Genomic DNA, 22,400 nt, shown 5'->3' with positions numbered 1-22,400 from the left:
GGCTGGTCACCCGGAGCACCTGGGCGTGACTTCAGCATAGCTGGTGGGGTGGGGAATGGTTTTCCAGTGCAGACACCCCATAGTAACCATCAGCTGATCAGCCTTATTCATTCATTCGCTTCATTTGTTCATTTAACAAACCTTGTCAGGCTCTTGCTGTGTGGCTGGAAACGGTGCACATGGAAGGGAAAGCCCAGGTTCAAGAAGCATGGACGTTGCCCATTGGGGACCAATGCTGGGAGATCTGGGGACAGATGAAAGCGGGGGATGAGGGTCTCTTGAGGAGGCTTCTCTTACTGCCTGGCAGGGTTTTGCCACCCACCAGTAGCTGTCATAATCCTTTGTGCGAGATGGGGATCACCCATTCTAAAGGGGTCCAGTGAGCCCTGAGAAGAGTCTCTAAAAACGGGGTATTTGAGCTGAAGGTGGGCAGGGCAAGAGGTGGAGATGCATGGCCGGCGGCGTGGGCAGAGCCAGGCTCGGGAGAGACGGAAGGGTGCAGGCTGGCGGAGAGGCAGCCTGCTCCGAAGGGTGATCCCTCGACCGATGGGCAGCACTGCCCAGGCATGGTTCTGGAGCTGGGGGGCCTGATGTGGGGCCTGTGTGCACGGCTGAACGTGCAGCACCGTCACTGGCGGGCTGGGTCAGCAGTGTCCCAAAGCGTGAAGCCGTCTTGCTGGCCCCTCAGCCTACTAAGCAGCGGTGTCTGGCGGCTTGCCCTGACCGTGGCCATGCGGATACTCTGGGGGTGTGGGCTAGATGCCTTTCCCGCCCAGATGCTGGTCTCCCTCCTTTTCATCTTCTCTTTGGAAGGTCAACTTTACATCAGTTGTTAGAAGTTTGCTAGGAAAGCCCCAACATATCAGAGGAACTCCAGTGAGGTAGCTGACTTTCCATGTCAAGGGAGCACTCCTGCACCACTCTGTCCTTCTGTGGACTTGTGACTCTGTTACTAACGACACAGGGCCTTTGCTCCCTGAGGGCTTAGTTTTGTGAAACCTTTAGCTATTCCCAGGTAAAAAGACATCTTGTTTTAGAATCTATTTAAAAAAAAAAAAAGACAAGGGCTCACTGTGTCTTGCAGACTGGAGTGCAATACTCCTGGGCTCAAACAACAACCCTCCTGTCTCAATCTCCTGAGTAGATGGGACTATAGGCACATACCATCACATCTGGCTAATGAAAAATAATAATAATAATAATTATAGAGATGGGGTCTTGCTGTGTTGCCCAGGCTGGTCTTCAACTCCTGGGCTCAAGCGATCGTCCTGCCTCAGCCTCTGGAGTAGCTGGGATCACAGGTATGCACCACCATGCTAATCTTTGAAAAAAGGGTCTGACTGTGTTGCACAGGCCGAATGAATCTTTAGCTGATCCCTAAGACCTTTTGGTGGCCATCCCTGTGGCCCCAAGGTTGGAGTCCATGCTCCATGAGAGAGGCTGATGCTTGCCTGGGGCTTTTCTCTGTGGCTTATCAGTGATTCTTATGCAACCTGCTCTTTGCAAACAAGGTGCTGAGAAATACCTCTGGCTGGGGCACAGCTGAGCTGCTTGAGAAAGGAATGGCCTGTAGCATTGCCGCCTACACTCCTGGCCTCGGGTCGTCTCGGCACGTGGGAGCATGCCCGCTGTGTTTTCCAGTTCTGCTTTAAGTCAGGACTGGACAGTTTAGGTGGCACAGAGCAGAGTGAGGCTGGGGGGTGCGGGAGCCAAGCACGGCTCCACCGTCGCCTTCTTTCCTGTTAAACACAGAGACTCCGGCAACTTCCTGACCCTAGGCCAGGCTGGAGGGCAGCAAACTGTGACCTGGGGGGCAGATCCAGCGCAGAGCTGGGATTTACAAGAATGACCAGCAAGCTAAGAATGGATGTTGTGTTTTTAAAGGATTGTTAAAAAAAAAAAAAAAAAAAAAAAGGAAGAAGAAAGGAAAAAGGAGAATGTGCAACAGAGACCGTCTGTGGCTTGAAATCCCTGAAATGTGCATCATCCAGCTTTACAGAGAAAGCTTCACTGTCTGGTCTTGTCGATGGACTCGAAATGGAATAATCAAGGGTTGAAGCAGTTTTAAAGAAAGCCTTTTTCCTGTTGAGTAATAACCCTAGAACAGAGTGTCTCCCTTTGGTGCTGTTGACGTTCTGGGCCAGGGCCTTCTCTGCTGGAGGCTGTTCTGTGCACTGTGGTGAGTTGAGCGGCATCCCTGGCCTCCGCCTATAAGATGCCAGTACTGTCCCCTCCTCCCCCTGTTGTCGCAATCAGAGATGTCTCACGTCATTGCCAAGTGTCCCTGGAGGGTGCAGAGTTGCCCCCGGTTGAGAATCGCTACCTTAGAATAATTCATATATTATTTATTATAGACATTTATTGCCTAACTCTCAGCTCTTACTGGAACGACTCTTAGGAACAGAGACTGCTTCACTTCAGGCACAAGTCTCCGAGGACACTGTAATGGGACAAAGGGCCGATTGAGCAGAAGTGAAGGGTCTGATGTTTATAATTAAGTCATTAGGATTTCTTAGAAAACTAATTGCTTTTGTTCCTGCCCAAAACCCAGCTGATGTTTTCAGTCTTGGCAGATGTGTCTGGGTGTGACTTTTCTCACAAAAATGACTCTTCTTACCTGGTGGAAGAAAGCAGTTAAAATCATTGACCCTATTCTGGTACAAGATTGACAGACTGAAAACAGGGAAAATCGTGACATTTTCTGTTAGGAATGATTCCGAAAAGGTGGGGGCGGAATAAGAATAGCAGAATGTTGGTCCTTATTAAACCTGGGTGGTTTCTTATACTATTCTGTTTACTTTGCATATGTTAGAAATAGTGCTGGCTGGGTGTGGTGCTCCACGCCTGTAATCCCAGCACTTTGGGAGGCCGAAGCAGGTGAATCACGAGGTCAGGAGAGCAAGACCATCCTGGCCAACATGGGTGAAACTCTGTGTCTACTAAAAATACAAAAATTAGCTGGGCATGGTGGCATGTGCCTGTAGTCCCAGCTACTCGGGAGGCTGAGGCAGGAGAATCGCTTGAACCCGGGAGGTGGAGGTTGCAGTGAGCCGAGATCACGCCACTGCACTCCAGCCTGGGCAACAGAGCGAGACTGTCTCCAAAAAAAAAAAAAATTCATTACAGAGGTTTTTGAAAAAATATTGCTGTAAGGTGACAGTTGGGAAACTCTTGTTTTAATTGAGATGTTTCTATGATAGAGGACATTTGGCAAACTTGAAAGAATTCTCAAGGGCTGTCATGTGGAATCGTAGTGACGTTCGGGGGACGTAAGAAGCAAATACATAGGTAGCACCACTTGAACCTTTGGTTCTTAAGGAATTAGTAGGCATTCTGGTTTCCGCTGCAGCGTGAAAGAAGATGTAGGGAAGAGCTGGGATGGAAGAGCTAGGTGCACGGCTTCCTTCCAGAACCTCCCGTACAGCGGAGCCCTCTCCCTCCTGGGGCCCATGCGCCGGGGACCCGCCTTCTCCATCAGGGCTGCGTGAGAGAGGAGCCGAGTGAAGACAGCACCTGGAGGTTTCTGGTCTGCTCTGGGGAGAAAGAGAGGAGGAGCTAATTAAGACCACCTTTGGTTCGGTGGAAAGTAATGAGAAATATTTTTATTGAAACCAGTTGTTGGAAAAATTCTCAGTAAGATATTGGCCCATAGACCTACCTTAATATAAACTATGAACACCACTTAGGTATGTTTTCAGGGGCTTTCTAGCACTTCAATTGAACTGAACCCCGTGTCTGGAGACCTAACTCTAGAAGTTCTGAACTTGGGATGTTCCGCATCCCCGATCTTATCTTACCTGCGGAGAGATTGACCTCATTTCCTAAAACATTTCCAAGGCAGCGTTTCCAGTTAGCTTATTGCTGCTTTATTGTTTTCGTTTGCCCAAGTGGAGAAACCCACCAAGCTGGGTTTGTCACCGGAGGCAGGGTGGTGGAAAGCCGAGGGTTGGGGTGGTAGGGTTCCATAGACCCTAGGAAAGCTATGTGTGGGTTAGGAGTCTCTGAACCCCTAGGTACTATAGACGGAGTTTGGCACATGTGTACATTTTGTTCTGGAGAGAAGGTCTATAATTTCATTTTATTCCCAAGAGGTTTTATAACCTAAAGGCCAATACCACAGGAGTCCAGGTGCCTTTGGGTAGACTTCGAACTCCCCCCGGACAGACAATCATGCTATCCTCATTCCACCCAGCCTCCTACTTTTTATCTTTCTTTTCTTTTCGTTTTTTTGTTTGTTTGTTTGTTTGTTTGTTTTTGTTTTTTGAGACAGGGTCTCACTCTGTCACCCAGGCTGGAGTGCGGTGGTGCGACCTCGGCTTACTGCAACTTCCACCTCCCTGGTTCAAGTGATTCTCCTGCCTCACCCTCCTGAGTAGCTGGTATTACAGGCACCTGCCACCATGCCTGGCTAATTTTTGTATTTTTAGTAGAGATGGGCTTTTGCCATGTTGCCCAAGCAGGTCTCGAACTCCTGATCTCAGGTGATCCACCTGCTTCAGCTCCTCAATGTGCTGGAATTACAGACGTGAGCCACCGTGCCCGGCCTGCTTTTTATTTTTAATTTCCACCTCTCCAGGCAGGGTCTACAGTTTCCCTTTTTGGCTGGGCACAGTGGCTCACACTTGTAAATCCTAGTGCGTTGGGAGGCCGAGGCAGGGGAGATCGATTGAGCCCAGGAGTTGGATACCAGCCAGAGCCATATCGTGGGGACCCTAGAAAAATTAGCTGGGTGTAGTGGTGTGCACGCCTGTAGTCGCAGCTACGCGGGAGGATGAGGTGGGAGGTCACTTGAGCCCAGGAGCTTGAGGCTGCAGAGAGCCGTGGTCGTGTGACCGCACTCCAGCCTGGGCAACGGAGTGAGACCTTGTCTCTAACAAATCTAACTTTTTTAAACAAAAGTTTTCCCTTTTGATTCTCTTTTGCCTACCTCCCCCACTTTTCCCTTCACCTCCTTACTTCCCTCTCATGATATCTGCAGCCACAAAGGGCGTCGCCAGCCATCTCCAGCCTACTGGAATAGTTACGTGCTGTGGTACACAGGGTGGACGACATTGTTACTGGCCAAAGAGTGAATATTTGTAGCGTTTTTCTCTGCTGTTTGATTCTGCTTTCCTTGATTGCCCCACCTTTGTCCTTCCCCAGGATTCACTTTTGTATGAGAAAATGTTTTTCTAGAATGCAGGTTTGGTTATTTGCACAGACGTGCCCAGAGTGAGTGGCAGAGAGCTGCGTGATCTTGGGTCAGGCCCTTGGGGCACACAGCTTGCTCGGGGGTTGGGTGGCGGTCCACAGGGCCATCTGGTGGCCGTCCCCTGACTCTGGCCGGGTTGTTTTCCTCTTTTGCAGATCATCCAGTCACTCGATGGGGATTACCAGCGGACCACCTGTTTGTATCACCTTCCCACCTCTCTGTAGCAAGAAAAATCACTTCAGCACCTCTTCAGTAATAATGATGAAACTGGTATTAACTGAATGGCAATTATGGATTTTTAACTCTAATTCACAGTAAACCAGCAAGCCATATGTTTAAAATCCAACCAAAAATCGTTCTGTGTTGCTGCATGTCTCATACCATTGTGAGAAGTTGTGAGATACCCACTTGTGCAAAGAGGAATGTAAGTGTTACTTGCCCAAGGAACACAACCGAAGCAGAAAGAGAAGACGTCTTAATTTATCATTACAGATCTATGAAAGCATTATTTATATAGATAGAATATATAGATAAATATATATATTTTTGGTGGTAATGAAAATGGCTCCGCAGAATGCCGACCCGGAATCTATGCAAGTTCAAGAGTTATCCGTGCCCCTGCCGGACCCGCAGAAAGCCGGAGGCGCAGAGGCCGAGAACTGCGAGACCATCAGCGAGGGGTCCATAGACCGAATCCCCGTGCGCCTGTGGGTGATGCACGGGGCGGTGATGTTTGGCAGGGAGTTCTGTTACGCCATGGAAACCGCTCTGGTCACACCAATACTGTTGCAGATTGGTAAGTCTCCCCGTCTGTGCGCAGTGAACGCTGAGTGGAGTGCTAGCGGACCGGGCGTGGCTCTGATCCTCCGGAGGCGGAGGATGGCGCATCCTGGAGAGCCCCGGGCACAGGAGTCTTTGTCTCCTCTCCCTTCAGCCTGCCCTGGTGGTGGTTTTCTTCTGTTTTCAGCCAGGTTTGGGGAGGAGTGATCTTCGGATGTTGACGTCGAATTACAGTTTTGGCAAAGTGGTAGCTCAGCATCTGGGGCAGAATTGGCACTGATAAGTACTGGCTCTCGGCCGGGGCTCACCTCTCCCACTGTCCCTGCCAGGCCACAGTGAACAACAAGCAAAGGGCAGGGTCGCCAGCACTGACAGTCACTGGCTGTGTCATGCAGGCGAATTCGGGAGCCCCTCTGTGCCACACTCTGATGCTTTGTGTGTAAAGTGGTTGCAATCGCAAACTGACCCTAAGAGGGTCCCAGGTGTGCTTAGAACAGTGCCTGGCTGTGGGAGATACTGGAAGATGCTGTCATCTTACCATTGTTGCTGTTGACTTGAATCCAGGGTTATTGTGGACGGTAGATGGCTCAGAGACAGGCATTTCCAAAAGCATGGAAATTCACAGACACGCACAGGTGGGCATGAAAACATGGAAAATCACAGACGCGCAGGTGGGCATGAAAACACGGAAATTCCCGGACACGCGCAGGTGGGCATGAAAACACAAATTCACAGACACGCAAGTGGGCATGAAAACACGGAAATTCACAGAGACACATGCAGGTAGGCATGAAAACACGGAAATTCACAGACACGTAGGTGGGCATGAAAACACAAATTCACAGAGGTGCGCAGGTGGGCGTGAAAACACGGAAATTCACAGAGATGCGCAGGTGGGCGTGAAAACACGGAAATTCACAGACACGTAGGTGGGCGTGAAAACGGAAATTCACAGATGCGCAGGTGGACGTGAAAACACGGAAATTCACAGACACGTAGGTGGGCGTGAAAACACGGAAATTCACAGAGATGCACAGGTGGGCGTGAAAACACGGAAATTCACAGACGCGCAGGGTGGGCATGAAAATATGGAAATCCACAGAGACACAGGTGGGCATGAAAACACAGAAATTCACAGACGTGCAGGTGGGCATGACTGTGGAAATTAACAGACACACACAGGTGGGCATGAAAACAAATTCACAGACACGTAGGTGAGCATGAAAACATGGAAATTCACAGAGACGTGCAGGTGGGCATGAAAACACGGAAATTCACAGACACGTAGGTGGGCATGAAAACATAGAAATTCACAGAGGTGCGCAGGTGGGCATGAAAACACGGAAATTCACAGAGACGCGCAGGTGGGCGTGAAAACACGGAAATTCACAGACACGTAGGTGGGCATGAAAACACGGAAATTCACAGAGGTGCGCAGGTGGGCATGAAAATACGGAAATTCACAGACACGTAGGTGGGCATGAAAACACAGAAATTCACAGAGGTGCGCAGGTGGGCGTGAAAACACGGAAATTCACAGAGACGCGCAGGTGGGCATGAAAACACAGAAATTCACAGAGACGCACAGGTTGGCATGACCAGACTTGCATGGGCAAGATGTGGTGTTTCTTCCAGATTACCGGGCAACAGAGCGGGGACCCTGTAGGGAGTCCCCACTGGGAGGGTCTTGGGCCCTAAAAATTTTGTCAGAATGTTTATTTTCTTTATGACCTAAGGAAGTTTTTAAAAAAATCTGTCATTTTCTAAACCCTTAGCCATATAAGGTGTCTGGGTAAGAGGCAGACAATTTAGAAGCATCAGTTTTACTCTAGAATTCCACATATTGCACGGTGAAGTCTTTTCAAGCCTACTTGTTTTGGTTGTTCTAGGGATGTTTGTTGATACAAACATAATAAAGTGTTTCTTGTTCCGTGAGCGCTCACTCAGCCTCGCTGCAGTGTGGATCCCTCGGTTATGTGCACGGATCTGACTCCAGCGTGAAATCGTAGCATTTTCTTCGACTGTGTGCGGGGCAGCCCTGCTGGCATCACCGATTTCCTGTCACCCTGCCGTGGGAGCTGATGCTGATTATTACCGAAATCACAGGAGATACTGTGTCCATCCCTCGATCTTGTCACTTAATACATTAATGAAAAAGCACTCATCTTACTTTTGCAGTGCTTCCGTGATTGTATTTTCAGTGTGCTTTTCCGTCTGCAATCCTGTGTCTTTTTTCATCTTTAAAAACCTTGTTTTGAGAAGGTTTCGTGAGAAGGCCAGAGGACCTGGGGCTCAAACAAGGTTAAAGGACTCTTTTCTGGAGAGTTGGGGAATCGGATGTAGGGGACCGGGCACAGTTCGCGCTTTTGTTCTCTCCTCTGTGTCTGTCACTCTGCATTTACTCTGCTCGTGCTCCTTAGGTGCCCATGATATCCTAGGGCACGGAGGGTGGACAGGACCCACATCTGTGGGCCGGGGGGCTTAGCTCTGTGGCAGGGGGGCGCTTTGAGAAGGAAAGTGACCCAACCATCGAGGGAAAGAAATGGGCTGGACCAGTGTGGGGAGGCCTTTATGGAGAGCGGGGCAAGGGCTCTTGAGCATCACATCCAGAGGCTAAGGGAGGGGACCTGGATGTGTTCGTGGAACTGAAGGACCACTTTTGCGACTAGACCTTAGCCAGGGAGAAGTTGGGTAGCAATTAACTTTACTAAACATTTATTTTGTCCCTTCAGTGTGTAAGGACTTGGCACTGAGCTAATTATGAAAGCATTGTCATAACAAAGCTAAGGCGGTTGGAATTACGAATTGGGCACCTTCCTTCAGTTTCTGGACAACGAGTTGTGGTCGTGGTGACAAATACAAAATTTAGAACCTCCGGTTCCTGAGAGTAAGTTGATGTGATAGAGTCGTTAGGAACTGCTTTTCCCTAATTTTCTCTATGGCAGATGATGTGTGTTGTGGCTTTAAAAACCCTAATGCTTCCACAACACCTTGGAATTTTCATACTTTATAGATGGTGAGTCTCAATTTCTATGCACATCTCATTGTTTGGTTTTGATTATTTATTACATGAGACTTGTATATATTTTAGATAATTTAGGAGGACAAATACAGATGTTCCTGAACTTTCAACGGGGCTACGTCCCGGTAAACCCATCGTTGAAAATACCTTGAGTCGAAAATGCATTTAACACACCTACCGCACCGCACGTCATAGTCCAGCCTCACCTTCCTTAACCATGCCCAGAACACACATCAGGCTGGGCACCCTGGCTCATGCCTGTAATCCCAACACTTTGGGAGGCCCAGGTGGGAGGATCACTTGAGCCCAGGAGTTCAAGACCAGCTAGGGCCTGGGAGATAGAGGCTGCAGTGAGCCATGCTCATGCCACTGCACTCCAGCCTGAATGACAGATGAGACCCTGTCTCAAAAAAAAAAAAAAAACACCACTCACACCAGCCTATAGTTGGGCAAAATCATGTCACACAGAGCCTATTTTATAATAAAGTGTTGAAGATCTCGTGTAATTTATTGAATACTGTACTCAAAGTGAAAACCAGTGTGTATGAGGACTCAAGATACGGTTTCAAGTGAATGCGTATGGCTTTCACATTAGTGTGAAGTTGAAAAATCATAGGTGGAACCATCATAAGCCCAGGACCTGTCTGTGTATGTACTTTACTACACAATATGTGTAGTGCATATTAAAGGTTGCTTTCCAAAGTTGTAGGGGTGTCTGTTCCATATAAACCTCCAGAAATGCTGAATGAAACGGGGCGAGTTGTAATAAGTGGTTAGGCTGTGGCAAACTGACCCTAACCGGATGAAAGTAACCTTTATTGACCCTAAGCACTACACAGTTCACGTAAAACTGTAAGCCCTGGTCTGTGTTGAGCAGGAGAGCAGGAATCATGAATAGAAGGTATTTTTACAGGTTACAGGAACAGAGCTTTAATGAGTTTGTTCTCAGACGTGCTTAGATTGGGTCCAGACAACAAAAGGCCCCATTTATTTCTCAGGGTTTGACTGAAATTACGCTTACAAGGGGCAACGTAGTGACCAAAGTTTTCCCTGATCGGAGTTGGAGTTTCTTTAAAAAGTTGTCTGCCGTCCGTACCCAGAGCCCCAGTGCTTATGATCGGATTTGGAAATACTGTTACCTCACTCCGGGCAGTTTGACAGTTGGCATGAGATGTCCACAGTGGTGTGGCTGCCACCATTAGGACCTGGAATATCTTCATCACCCCAAGGCTCCCAAATGCCCCCCACATCAGCCACTGCACCGCCCCCAGCCACCACCAGCCTGCCTCTTTTGTCATGGTGCTGCCTGTTCTGGAATCGATGTAAATGGAACCATACAGCACGTGGTCTGGCTCTTGTCACTTAGCATAATGCTTTTTGATACATTCATCCATGTTACTTCATGAATCAGTACTTTCTTTGCTCCTTTTCAGTGCTGACTAGTACTCCACTGAATGGACATGCCATCATTTGTTTTCATTCATCAGGTGGTAGAGATTTGGGTTGTTTCCATTTTGGAGGCTGTGATAATAAAGCTGCTGTGAACATTCACCTGCAAGGCTCTGTGTGGATGTGTTTCATTTCTCATGAGTGGTTCACTGGGAGTGGCTTGCTGGCTCCAGCGCTTTCCAGGGTGATGGTACCATCTTGCATTCCCACCGCAGCGTAGGACAGTTCCCATTTCTCCACATCCTCGTCAACATTTAGTGTTGTCAGTCCTTTTAAACTTCATTCATTGAAGTGGATGTGAACCATATCTCATTGCAGCTTTAATTGGCATGTCCTTTTTTTTTTTTTTTTTTTTTAAGATGGGGTCTCTGTCACCCAGGCTGGAGTGCCACAGCACTATCACAACTTACTGCAGCCATGACCTCCCTGGGCTCAGCTGATTCTCCCACCTCAGCCTCCCAGGTAGCTGGGACTACAGGTGTGCACCACCACGCCCATCTAATTTTTGTATTTTTTGTAGAGATGGGGTTTTACCATGTTGCCCAGGCTGGTTTCGAACTTCTGGGCTCAAGCCATCCGCCCACCTCAGCCTCGTAAAGTGCTGTAATTACAGATGTGAGCTACGTGCCTAGCCTGTTTTGTTTTTTTATATATTCTTACACTTTATTGAGACAAGGTTTTGCTGTGTCACCCAGGCCAGTCTTGAACTCTTGGCCTTAAGTGATCCTCCCACCTTGGTCTCCCAAAGTGCTAGGATTACAGGCATGAGCCACATTTTTTTTTTTTTAAACAGGGACTCTGTTTCCCAGGCTGAAATGCAGTGGTGTGAACACAGCTCTCTGCAGCCTCAACCTTCCTGGGCTCAAGCAATCCTCCCACCTCAGCCTCCTGAGTAGCTTGGACTATAGGCACGCACCACCACACCTGACTAATATTTTAAATTTTTTCTGGAGATAGAGTCTCACTATGTTGCCCTGGCTGGTCTAGAACTCCCGGGCTCAAGTGATCCTCCTGCCTCAGTCGCAAAGTGCTGGGGCTACAGGCGTGAGCCACTGTGCCAGGTTCCTTTTCATTTTCCTAATGATATCTTTCAGAAAGCAAAAGTTGTAAATTTTGATGAAATTTGGTGTATCTAGTATTTTCTTTTTTTGTTCTTTTTCAATTAAGAACTCTTTGCCTGACCTGAAGTCTTTTTTAAGAGTTGGGGGTCTCACTACATTGCCTGGGCTGGAGTGTAGTACTGTGATCGTGGCTCACTGCCGCTTCAACTCTGGGGCCTGAAGTCGTAATGATTTTCCCTTATGTTTCCTTCTAGATGCCCCGGTAGTTCTCTCACCTAGGTCTGTGATCCATTTTGAGTGAATTTTTGTACACCATAAGAGTTGAGGCACTCCCCCTCCATCTGGCATGTGGAAATTGAGTTGTTCCAGCACCATTTGTAAAAAACCTGTCCTTTCCCATTGAAATCCATGGCACCTCTGTTGGCATTAACTGGCCACCTATATTGTGAATCCGTTTCTAGGCACTGTTCTGTTCCATTGATCTATATGTCTGTTCCTGATACAACAGTTGATTAATTTCTGTAGTTTTATGGTGCATCTTGAAATGAGGAAATATGCCTACGTTTTGGAACTTGTTTTGGGCCAGGCGTGGTGACTCACACCTGTAATCCCAGCACTTTGGGAGGCCAAGGCGGGAAGATTGCTTGAACTCGTTTTCGAGACCATCCCAGGCAACACAGCAAGACCTCGTTTCTAAAAAAGAAACAGAAAACTTGTTTAGGCTGTTGTAAGTCTTTCACATTTCCATATAAATTTTAGAATTAATCAATTTCTACAAAAAGCCTGCTGGATTTTTACTGGGATTGCATTGAATCTATAGAGAATTGACATCTTAATTTTGAGTCCTGCAGCCCATGAACATAATATATCTTCTCAATACCTTTAAGTCTTTAATTTCTCTAGGAATGTTTCATAATTTTCAGTATGTAAGTCCATCACATACTTAAAGTATTTCATTGTATCATGTTATTGTAAAAAGTACTGCTTTAATTTCCATTTCTGGTTGTTCATCGTTCTATATAGTATAAGTGGTTTTTATATATTGACCTTATACCTTGCAATCTCGCCAAACTCACTTCGTATTTCCAGTAACTTTTAATTGTAAGACCTGTATTGATGTTCCTTCTTTCCTGATATTGGTAATTTGATCAGCCTAGTTAAAGGTTTATCAATGTTGTTTGTCTTTTCAAAGCCTATGCTTTCAGCTTCATTCGGTTTTTTCCTCTGTTGTTCATTTTCTGTTTTGTTAATTTATGCTCTTATATTCATTTTGTTTTCTTCTGCTTACTTGGTTTTAATTTGCTCTTTTTCTAGTTTATTATTTTTCTATTATTAGATGGTGTCTCACTGTGTTGCCCAGGCTGGCTGGACTGAAACTCCTGGGCTCAAGCGATCATCCTGCCTCAGCCTCCTGAGTAGCTGGGATTGCAGGTGTGCACCACCACAACTGGCTACTTTTTCTAGTTTCTTAAGGTGAAGCTTATAGCATTGGTTTTTTTAGACTTTTCTTTCCTAATAAAATCATTTAATAGAAATGGTTTCATTTCTAATAAATAAATTTGCTGTTACACAGAGGGGCCAGGGAGGAGTATAAAGAGACTCTGAGAGACCCCTGAGATACCATCTGTGTGACCCCAGTGACCTTCACCCCCTGGCTTTCATGGCCTTGTGCAATGCCCTCCCCTTGAGTAATTCCTGTTAGCCAACAGAATATGGCAGCATCGAGGGGTGTCGCCTGACGCAAACATGTGACTCCACCTTGCTGGGAGACCCTCTCTGTTGCTGCCTTGGCCTGCACATCTTGATGAATCAAGCTGCCTTCTTGGAAAGACCCATATGGCAAATAACTGAGCAGGAGGCCTCAGCCAACACCCCCAGGGCCGAGGCTCTCAGTCCAGGAGCCTGTGAGAGGCCCCAAGCCAGAGACACCCCACAGAGCTGTGCCTGAATTCCTGGCCACAGGAGCTGTGTGGCCGTAACTGTTGCTCTGTGTCGCTGGATGGTGTGCAGTTTGTTACACGGCAGCAGGTAACCAGTACACGTGCTCAGAATATTGTTTGTCAGACTCTTTGACTGCACTGCTTCCCCCTGTATAACTTAGGGTACGTTGGGATTTTTCCCATTGTCTCAATCCTCATTCTTGGTAGAAGGGGTACGGAAGTACTACAGAAGAAGCATGTTTGTATTGATAAGTATCTCAGCAGAGACCTTAGATTAGAACTCGTTTCGAAATATCGAGCAATAGCTAGTCTGTCCTTTCTCTCTTCCCCAAAGAAAACTTTCCCTTTGAAAATCAGCACACTGGAAGCTGTGAGAAGCAAATCAGTTCAGTCTCTGCCATCATGAGCATCAGTAGAGGAGTTGTTTGGAATCTAGGAGCAGCCAGCTAATGCCCGTGTGTGTGAGGTGGCCCTTGACGGCAGTTTCCTAAAGTGATTCAGCCTGCACCATCCTTACCCCAGGCAGTGTGCTGTCCTCTTCAGAAGTTAGTGGTGACACTGCCTGCGATGCTGCTGGCAGACAGTGCTGCTGCCCCTGGGAGGCCCCTCCCTTTCCCCTGCCCTTGACTCCTGGGCCTAAGGCTGGTCTTTAGGCCCTGTCGCTTCCTCTCCCTTCCTCCCATGTGGCCTCCCTGGAGTCCTTGTGCCACATACATTGGGGTTGGGACACGCTGAGGGTCTGTGAGTCCCATCTAGCTCTAAGAGTCCAGCCTCCTCTGAGCGGCAGGTTGGGAGTTGTCTGCCATCAGGTGACTTTCGTGTGCTCATGATGCTGAGACCAGCTTTTTGGGGTCTCCTGGGAGCCCCTGATGCTCTGGGATTCTGCAGGCTGCCCCCTGGGTCAGCCCTGGGGGAGGCAAGCAGTAAAGGGGGCTCTGGGAACCCTGGACAGAAGACGTGACGGAGCGGAAGGCCCATTGTTCGTTGAGTGATGAATTAACACTTTCCTTTATGATGATGATTCAAGTCCTGTTTCTGGTTTCTCTTTCATTTCCATTATTTGCTCAAGTGACAGAGATTTCCTGTCCCTCCCCAAAACGGTGGTGGTGGAGGTAGCAGCAGCCAACAACCCAATGTTGGCTCCTCTTGGAGAATCTAAAAATCAACCATTTTCCAAGTGTGTAGCCTTACTTACCTCTGCAGATACCAGCATCTCCTTTCTTCTGGAGACGTGTGCAGAGTTGACACATACGATGTGCTTAGAACAGTGCCTGTAATTGTTAGCTGCTATTACTGTCATTATTTTTTTCTCCACTTGGGTTCCTAGTCACCAGCCTTGGTGGTAACTTGTGGAGGGCCTGCCTCGCACTTAGTGTGGAAAAGTCACTCAGTGGGGCAGTTTGCACCCCATTCATTGCACCCCACTCCAGCCCAGCCTCCACCTACCCCCCACCCCCACATCTTCTTGCTGAATGCGCAGGGGTGTCCGCATTTCCAAACTCAGGCTTTCTGGGCCCTGGTGCTGGCCCTGTCTCCATCGCACAGGGCTGAGTGGGCCTGGCTTCCGGCTCTGCCCTCCTTCACTCTTGTCCTGTGTCTGTCCCATCCTGAGCCCCGTCGGTGTCACACTGGACAACTCCAGGGTCTGTCACATTCAGTACGTTTGAGAGAGCAGTGCTTTCGAAAATGGTGGCGTCTTGTATTTGATGAAACAGCCCATCTCCAGGCCACACTTGTCTCTGCAGCTGTTTACTGCTCACGTCCGCCTGGCCTGGTCCCGCTGCATGCTCTCACTCAACGCACTCCACAGTGTGGGCATCTCTTCAGTGTTCACTTGTGCTCCAGGAGCCCCTGCAGCCCTGTCTTTCCACCCCTTGTTCCTGCAGGTTGCCCTCTCCCTCCTAGATTGTGCATCCCCTAAGGACAAGGTCTGACTCACTTTTGTTCGCATGCCCAGTGTGGAACAAAGGCTTGCAGGAATGAATGAGTGACTTGCTGATGAAGGGGAAATTGACATGCCTTAGATGCCTCATATGGCCACATGCTCCTGTCCAAGGCCAGAAGCTGATGCATTATATTCCGGAGGAGGCTGGAGGCCACTCTGCCTCCGGCCCAGGCATGGGCTGGACTCCATCTGGAGCTGCTCGCTTGGAGGAGGCACAGGGGAACCTCCTGCAGGCAGGGCAGGGAGGAGGCCTTTCAAACCCAGGTGTTACAGTCAGCACTGTGCCCGAGACAGAACCTCCTGTGACCTCAGGACAGGCGGAGCATACCGCGAAGAATCAGGGGCAGTCTCCCAAGTAGCCGAGTTGATTGGGAGGGCAATTGAGTATACAGCTGACCCTTGAGCAGCTCATGTTAGGGGTGCTGACTCCCCATACAAAAATCCTTGTGTAGCTTTTGGCCCCCCCTAAAACCTGACTACCAATAGCTTCCTGACTGGAAGCCTTACCAATAATATAAGCAGTCAGTTAACACATACCTTCTATGTTGTATGTATGATATGTTTACAGTAAAGTAACCTGAAGAAAATATAGCTAAGAAAAGTATAAGGAAGAGAAATGTATTTCCTATTCATTATGTGGACGTGGACCGTGATAAAGGCCTTCGCCCTCATCTTCACGTTGAGTAGGCTGAGGAGGAACAGGAGCCAGGGTCTTGCTGTCTCGGGTGGCAGAGGCGGAAGAAAATCTGTGTAAGTGGACGGTATAGTTCAAACCCATGTTGTTCAAGGGTCAGCTGTATTTAAATTTATTTTTGAGACAGGGTCTCTGTCGCCCAGGCTGGAGCACAGTGGTGCGATTACCGCTCACTGCAGCCTTGACCTCCCAGGCTCAAGCCATCCTCCTGCCTCAGCCTCCCAAAGTGCTGAGATGAAAGGTGTGAGCCACTGCACCCGGCCTGTATTTAAATCTTGAAAGGTTCTTGGCAAATGTTATTTCAGGTTTAGTGTGGTTGATGGTAAGTGGTCTTGTTTTTCTGACAGTGGAAGGAATGGGTTTTCCTGTTCTTAAAAACCATTTCTAGTTTGTGGGAATGAGGGCACCATTGACACAGATGCCATTGCGCTTCGTGCTTGCTGCGGGCGGAGGGGGGGGCTATGCACCTGGCGGAGCTGCTCTGGGTCACATCCCCACACCATTGTGTAGGCTCACTCACGCCTCCCCCTCCCTGCGACATTGGAGGACCTGCTGAGCCACATGCGGTGTCTTGGGACACAGAAGGCAGACATGGGGTCCCCCCGACTTCCCGGCAGCCCGGTGGGGAGGACAGTTGTGGAAATAGGTTGCTGCAAGGTGGTGCTCAGAGGGGGACTGACAGTGTGTGGAGGGACCCCGGAGCTGGAGTAATACTCCCAACTCTAGCAGGTTTTTCTGTGGCTCCCAGCAAAGCCTTGGAGGTGGAGCCCTCTGTCACCACCCGGTAGATGGGTCCTTGCCCTGCCGGCTCCCCGCTGCACACGGGCTGGCTTAGGTTTGAAAATCCCGTCGCCTCTTGTGGGAGAGTCTACAGCCCCCTGCCACATTGCCTGGCCTGGGATGCACATTCAGGTCCACATTCAGCTTCCCGCGGTGTTTGTATAAACCCAGGATGGGTGTGGATGGGCTCCCCTCATGCGTGGCCTCCTGTCTCGGGCCTGTGCATTGAGGTGCTCGTGGAAGACAGTATCTGCCAGCTCTCTTCCCAGCAGCCTGTGAATGAAAGCAGGGAGTGGCAAGCTGCCTAATGGAGGAGTTTGGCTCAGCGACTTGTCCAGGGTCAGTGTTGGGCTTGTTATCTGGGGCACTCACTGATGTACCACAGGAGCTGCTACGAACTGAGCAACTTTGTATTCTCATGAGACCCTCAGGCTCTTTTCCCAGCACTGTCTCGCCCGTTCTTGATACTGGGGGAGTATGGTGTTCTTTCTGATACTGGAGCCTGCATTTCTAATCACAGCACTTCCCCCACTGGTCTAAATATCCTCTGTGGGAAAATGATGTAGAATTGTCACAGCCAGGAGCCACGTTCACTCCCGCTATGGAAGTCACTTGGGCCTGGCCTATTAGATACCTAGGTTTAAGAAATTTAAAAATCACGATGATTCCAGTACTTACTTCATTTTATTTCTTAAATTCTATCTGTCACGAGCTGGATTATTTAGAAGACTCTGGGTCTTTTGATCATCATCCTGGTCATCACTCTTAGTTGTGGGGGATTTTGTTTTTCTTTCACGGTGAAGTTTGGGTCTATGGGTTTTTATTTTCAGTTGCCAGTTGTCCCCTGTGATCTCAGCTAAATGTGCATATAATGATGACCACACTCGGCGGGATGCGCGTCTCTTTTCATCTCATCTGTGCAGGGAGCTGGAGGATAGGCTCCCTGCCACGAGGAGGGCTGCCTGCTCTTCTCTGTCTGACCTGGAGATTCGGGCTGTGCCGCTGTCCATGCGAAGGCCACCGCGCGCTCCCTTGTCTTGTCCCTGTGTGCACCATGCCTTCACAGCTGCCATCTGTGTCCCGGCAGGAATGGCCCTGCCCCCCCTTCTGCCTGACCAGGGTGGGACCTGAATCCTTGATTCCACACAGCCAGGTCCTTTTATGAAGGCGCTCCGAGCAGAAGCAGTGCAGTGGTCCCTCCTAGTGCTGGGGGGATTGCTGGGCTCCCAGGCCTGGGAGGAAAGGCTTGGAGGCGGCACAGGAGGCGGTGGGGCTGCCCAGACCTTACTGGCTGTGAAGGGAGAGAGAGCCCACCTGTCCCCAGAGGACCCCGTCAGCACCATCCCGTGAGCAGGTCCTGCCCCACAGAGCCAGCCCACCAGCGGTTCCCACGCCCTCACTCAAAAGGGAAGCTGTTTTTCTTTCTTTTTTTTTTTTTCTTTGACTGTATTGTAATGGATGCGAAGGCACTGTTTTTAAAATATAAATTCTCCTTTCTTAAATGGACAGCACCTTCACCAAGTTCAGGGTTGAGAAGTTACCACAGGGCAGACAGCGAGGTTTCCGTCCACTCCTGTCCCCCAGCCTCCCACCTCCCTTCCCCGAAGGCAGCAGCACCCCAAGCTTCTACATAGTCGCACCCTAGGCAAGCGTCCTTGGACCTCGCCACTGTCCCCAGAGCAGCTCTTGGAGAAGAACAGCGCAGATAAAGCCCCTGGTTCTGTGTCCACCGCGTTGCCCGTGAGCCGTCTGTGGCCCTCCTTGGCTGTGCTGCACGGGGCCCTCCTGGCTGTGCTGCTGCTCCACCTGCCTGCAGAGCCACTGCTCACCGCAGCCTGGCCTGTTTGTGATGCTGTGTGTGTTATGCACTACACTTCCACACCATTTATTGAATGATGCACTTCTGGAGGAGACTTTTAAAAATATGTACATTCTTAGCCCCAGGCTCAGTGTCCCGTGAAGGAGATGAGAGCACACCACAAACCGGTGCCCATAGGCCCACAGCGCCCCGAAGCGGGGAGAGCGGGAGGGTGTGAAGTGGCCCCGGTGTTAGTCAAGACCTGGGAAGATACTCCCCCTCCCATGGATCCGGGCGGCTGCCCCCGGCTGCCCTCACAGGATGGTCTGGAGGGCAGAGGAGGGCTCTGTCTGGGAAGCGTCCTGCAGGCTCCTCTCTGCACATCCACATGTGTCTCCGCTGCAGCACGGCAGGCGATGCATGTGATGTCTCAGAGCTAGGCTCCGATCACAGTGTCGGGCACCAGTTTCTCATTTTACTTATTTATTTGTGAGACAGCGTCTCGCTCTGTCACCCAGGCTGGAGTGCGGTTGTGCGATCACGGCTCACTGCGACCTCTAAACTCTACCTGCCAGGCTCAAGCGATCCTTTCACCTCAACCTCTCCAAGTGCTGGGACGATAGGCACTGTCCCCACCACTGGGCCTGGCCTGTGGTCACTTTTAGAAAGCGTGTTGTGGAAGCAGGCTGCTCGGAACTCTTTGGGAGCCGACCTTTCCAAAGAGCCAGCCCCCAGTCTCTGAGTCACCCTCAGCTCCGTTGGAGCACCCCTTCCCGCTGGGGTGTGTTGTTCCCATGTAGCCGTTTTCCCTCGGGAAGGAGAAGTCCAGTCTCCCCTCCTGTTGATTGTTTTCTTCTTGGTTCAGGAAGTATACTCAAGGGAAAAGGAAAACCATGTAAAAGAAAAAAGGGGCGTTCTTTTGTTGCAGTCTCGGTTTGACTCATGAGTTAGAACTGGATTAACGTGAGAGCCTGACTTCTCTGCACTCGACGAAGATCGTGAGCAATAGAGCATCCGACAATGAATAAGTGACGTCTGCAGATTTATTTGTGGGGGAAGTCAGGTTTATTCTTGTCCATCTGAATTCAGGAGGCTGGGCGTGATGACTAAAGCTATGCTCACTTTGTATCTGTCCGTTTGTTTAAAACACCAGACTTTCCATTCTTCATTGTCGTTTCGTGTGAATCGAGATTCCTAGGATATGGTTTGTTGTAGCTTGAAGCTCGCCTTTTCTTCCTCTGGGAAAAGTCTACTCTTTAAAAGCCCGCCTCACACAAAACACTGGAAGTTTTAAAAAATACATGAAGTGCTGGCCATTTCTCTCCACTCCCTGGGTTGTGTGGGGTCCTGACCATTTGATACCGGGTGCTGGTGGGAGCAGGTGTGCGGAGATAACCAGGCCCCAGCCCCGCCCTGAGTCACCTGCAGAGGCCGTGCCCTCCGGAGCCCAGTCTCATGAGCCCAGCCCTTCTTAGGAACTCAGCGTGCTGTCTCTAAAACTGGCGGCCGCCCTTATGCAACTGACTGTAGCTTAGTGTTGAAATCCACCTGAAAACACATCTTTGGCAAGAATTGAGAAAGACATTCCTACCACGTTCAGGTGAAAATGCACCTCACGATGCTGTGTATGTGCGTGCGCATGTGTGTGCGTGCATGTGTGTGCGTGCGTACGTGTGCAAGCGTGTGTGCGTGCGTGTGCATGCATGCGTGTGTGTGCTTTGCTCCTGCACCCTCCTGGAGTAAGCACTTACTTTGCTAAGCAGGTGACTAAGCAGTGTTGGTTACTTTCCTTCTGCAGGACATATCTAGCTGGGCAACTGTGTGAAGCTTGGAAGCTGAGCCGTGTTGCAATTCCCTTGCCTGGGAGGGTGGCAAGTATTTTAATAGTGTACTTCTGCAGTTCAGGTACACTTGATGCCTTTCTAGGAGTTCCTGTGTGTGTGATGATACTCTGAAAGGGGTTCAGTAAACCTATTTTGTTTTGTCTGAAAACACCCACTGCCTCAGGGGTGTCTGTGGATAGCACACTCTTGGTTTGTCTTCCTGTTTTGAAAAACCACACTCAGCACCTGGCTAACCCTAAACAGTTTCCTTTTTGGCAGGAATAATTCCTAAGGGGCATGTTTGCCCCAGTCACTTGGTTCACCTGGCAGGGCTTTGTCACAGCAAGCATCTGGGGACTAGAGTGGACCCCGCAGAAATTCACTGCGTGGCCCAGGCAGCAGCCCTGGCTCACAGCATCCGGGTGGTTAATTTTCTCCATCATGCTTCTGGTCTGATGGTTCCTTCCTCCCCATACTAACTCGGATGAGCTGGAAACTGCTGTTAAGGAACCTGGGGAGACTTTGCTAGAAGAGTACCTTGCACTGGGCTTTCCCAGGCGTTCTTCATAGCACCTCCCGCAGCCTGGGCTTTCATGGGGCTGCGTGTCTGCAGCTCCTCAGGGCAGGGCAGCCTGCTCTGCTCCCCGCTGGCCCCCTGGCAGCTGTACTGTGGGTGCAGGCACCCCACGTCTAGCATCATGCCTGGTGTTGGGGAGGGTGCTACGTAATCTATACTCAAGGGCTCCTCAAAGTTACAAAGTGAGCAGTGTCTCCATGGGGAGAGGGTGGTGGACGCTGGATGAGGCTGGAGAGCTTGGTGCCTGCTGCCCTCCAGGGGCCAGGGGGAGATGCGGTGGAGGGGAAGACTGTGAATGGCCACAGCTGAATAGACTCGGTGAAAAGCTGTGTGATTCCACTCATGGGAGGGCCCTAGAGGTGTCAGATTCATAGAGGCAGAAAGCAGAATGGTGGAGGCCAGAGGCTGGGGGAGGAAAGAGGAGTGCATGTTTCGTGGGGACAGAGTTTCAGTTTGGGAAGATGACATCGCTCTGGGGTGAGTGCTCTGGGGTGAGTGGTGATGGTCGCACAGCAGTCTAAGTGTACTTACTGCCCCTGAGCTGTGCATTTACAATGATTTAAAAAGGTCAATTTGATGTTGTGTATATTTGATCACAATAAAAATGTGAAAAAAAATGGGGCAACTTTACAAAGCTAAAAACTGGATTTCCTGCTGACTGGAGACTTAGAGCTTAATGGTGACACAGGCCCAGGCTTGGAGCTGTGACTGCCCACTCTAGTCCAGTGGGAGAGGGTTCGGAGACTCGCGCACGCGTCTGCTGCCCAGGAGTCCTAGGCGTCCACGGAGCAGCACAGGTGGCCCGTGGCCAGCTAACCGCACACCAGAGGGAGAACCACATATGTGGGCTGGACAGCATTCAGGAGATCTTGACCAAAATAGTTGAGAAACTTCTTGTGCAAGGATGTTTTGTTTAGACTGGGAAGCCTGGATTTCCTTGCATTTCAGATCATTGTATTTTTTAAACAATAAAATGTCAACTATGGTAATTTTTCCCAAAGAGTTACACACCTATTATTCTTTCATCAAGTACCCACGGAGCACCTACCTGCTAGGTGCTGGGCATTGTGCCCAGGGCTGCAGGTGAAACGGGCAGCCTGAGGCCTCCAGCTCATTTGGAGACACGAGCACGTGACCTGGCGCTCCCAGTCTGGTGAGGTGAGAAGTGTGCTGAGAGGAGACACTGGCCGGCTGGGCACTCGCTCCAGGGATTGTGGAGCGCCACATCCGGGAAGGCGTGGAGGGCGGCGGTGAGGGACACTGTGTGGCTTTGGGGTGAGGGTTGTGATTTTTGCCCTGGAGGCCCTCAAGGTCTGGAGGAGAAAGATTAGGAAGGACAG

General features: G+C 49.8%; 1 protein-coding gene and 1 long non-coding RNA gene across 6 annotated transcripts in view; both read left to right on the top strand.

Moving 5' to 3' along the window:
• SLC45A4 (solute carrier family 45 member 4) overlaps positions 1-22,400 on the top strand; it is a 97,932-nt gene that overhangs the window by 45,334 nt on the left and 30,198 nt on the right. For all 5 annotated transcript variants that reach the window (XM_063643589.1, XM_055287409.2, XM_063643588.1 and 2 more), the window contains exon 2: positions 5,347-5,987. In XM_063643589.1, coding sequence (XP_063499659.1) covers positions 5,747-5,987 — 241 coding nt within the window. In that variant the 5' untranslated portion in view covers positions 5,347-5,746. The remainder of the gene's footprint in view (positions 1-5,346; positions 5,988-22,400) is intronic.
• Positions 5,994-9,421, top strand: LOC129486867 (uncharacterized). Its single transcript, XR_010121962.1, has 2 exons — positions 5,994-6,900; positions 6,935-9,421. It is a non-coding gene; the product is annotated as an uncharacterized lncRNA (long non-coding RNA).

This window comes from Symphalangus syndactylus, chromosome 7 (assembly GCF_028878055.3).
Source record: "Symphalangus syndactylus isolate Jambi chromosome 7, NHGRI_mSymSyn1-v2.1_pri, whole genome shotgun sequence".
Classification (NCBI taxonomy): domain Eukaryota; kingdom Metazoa; phylum Chordata; class Mammalia; order Primates; family Hylobatidae; genus Symphalangus; species Symphalangus syndactylus.
Note: the sequence above shows the minus strand (reverse complement) of the source record. Positions and strands in the feature narration are given on the sequence as shown.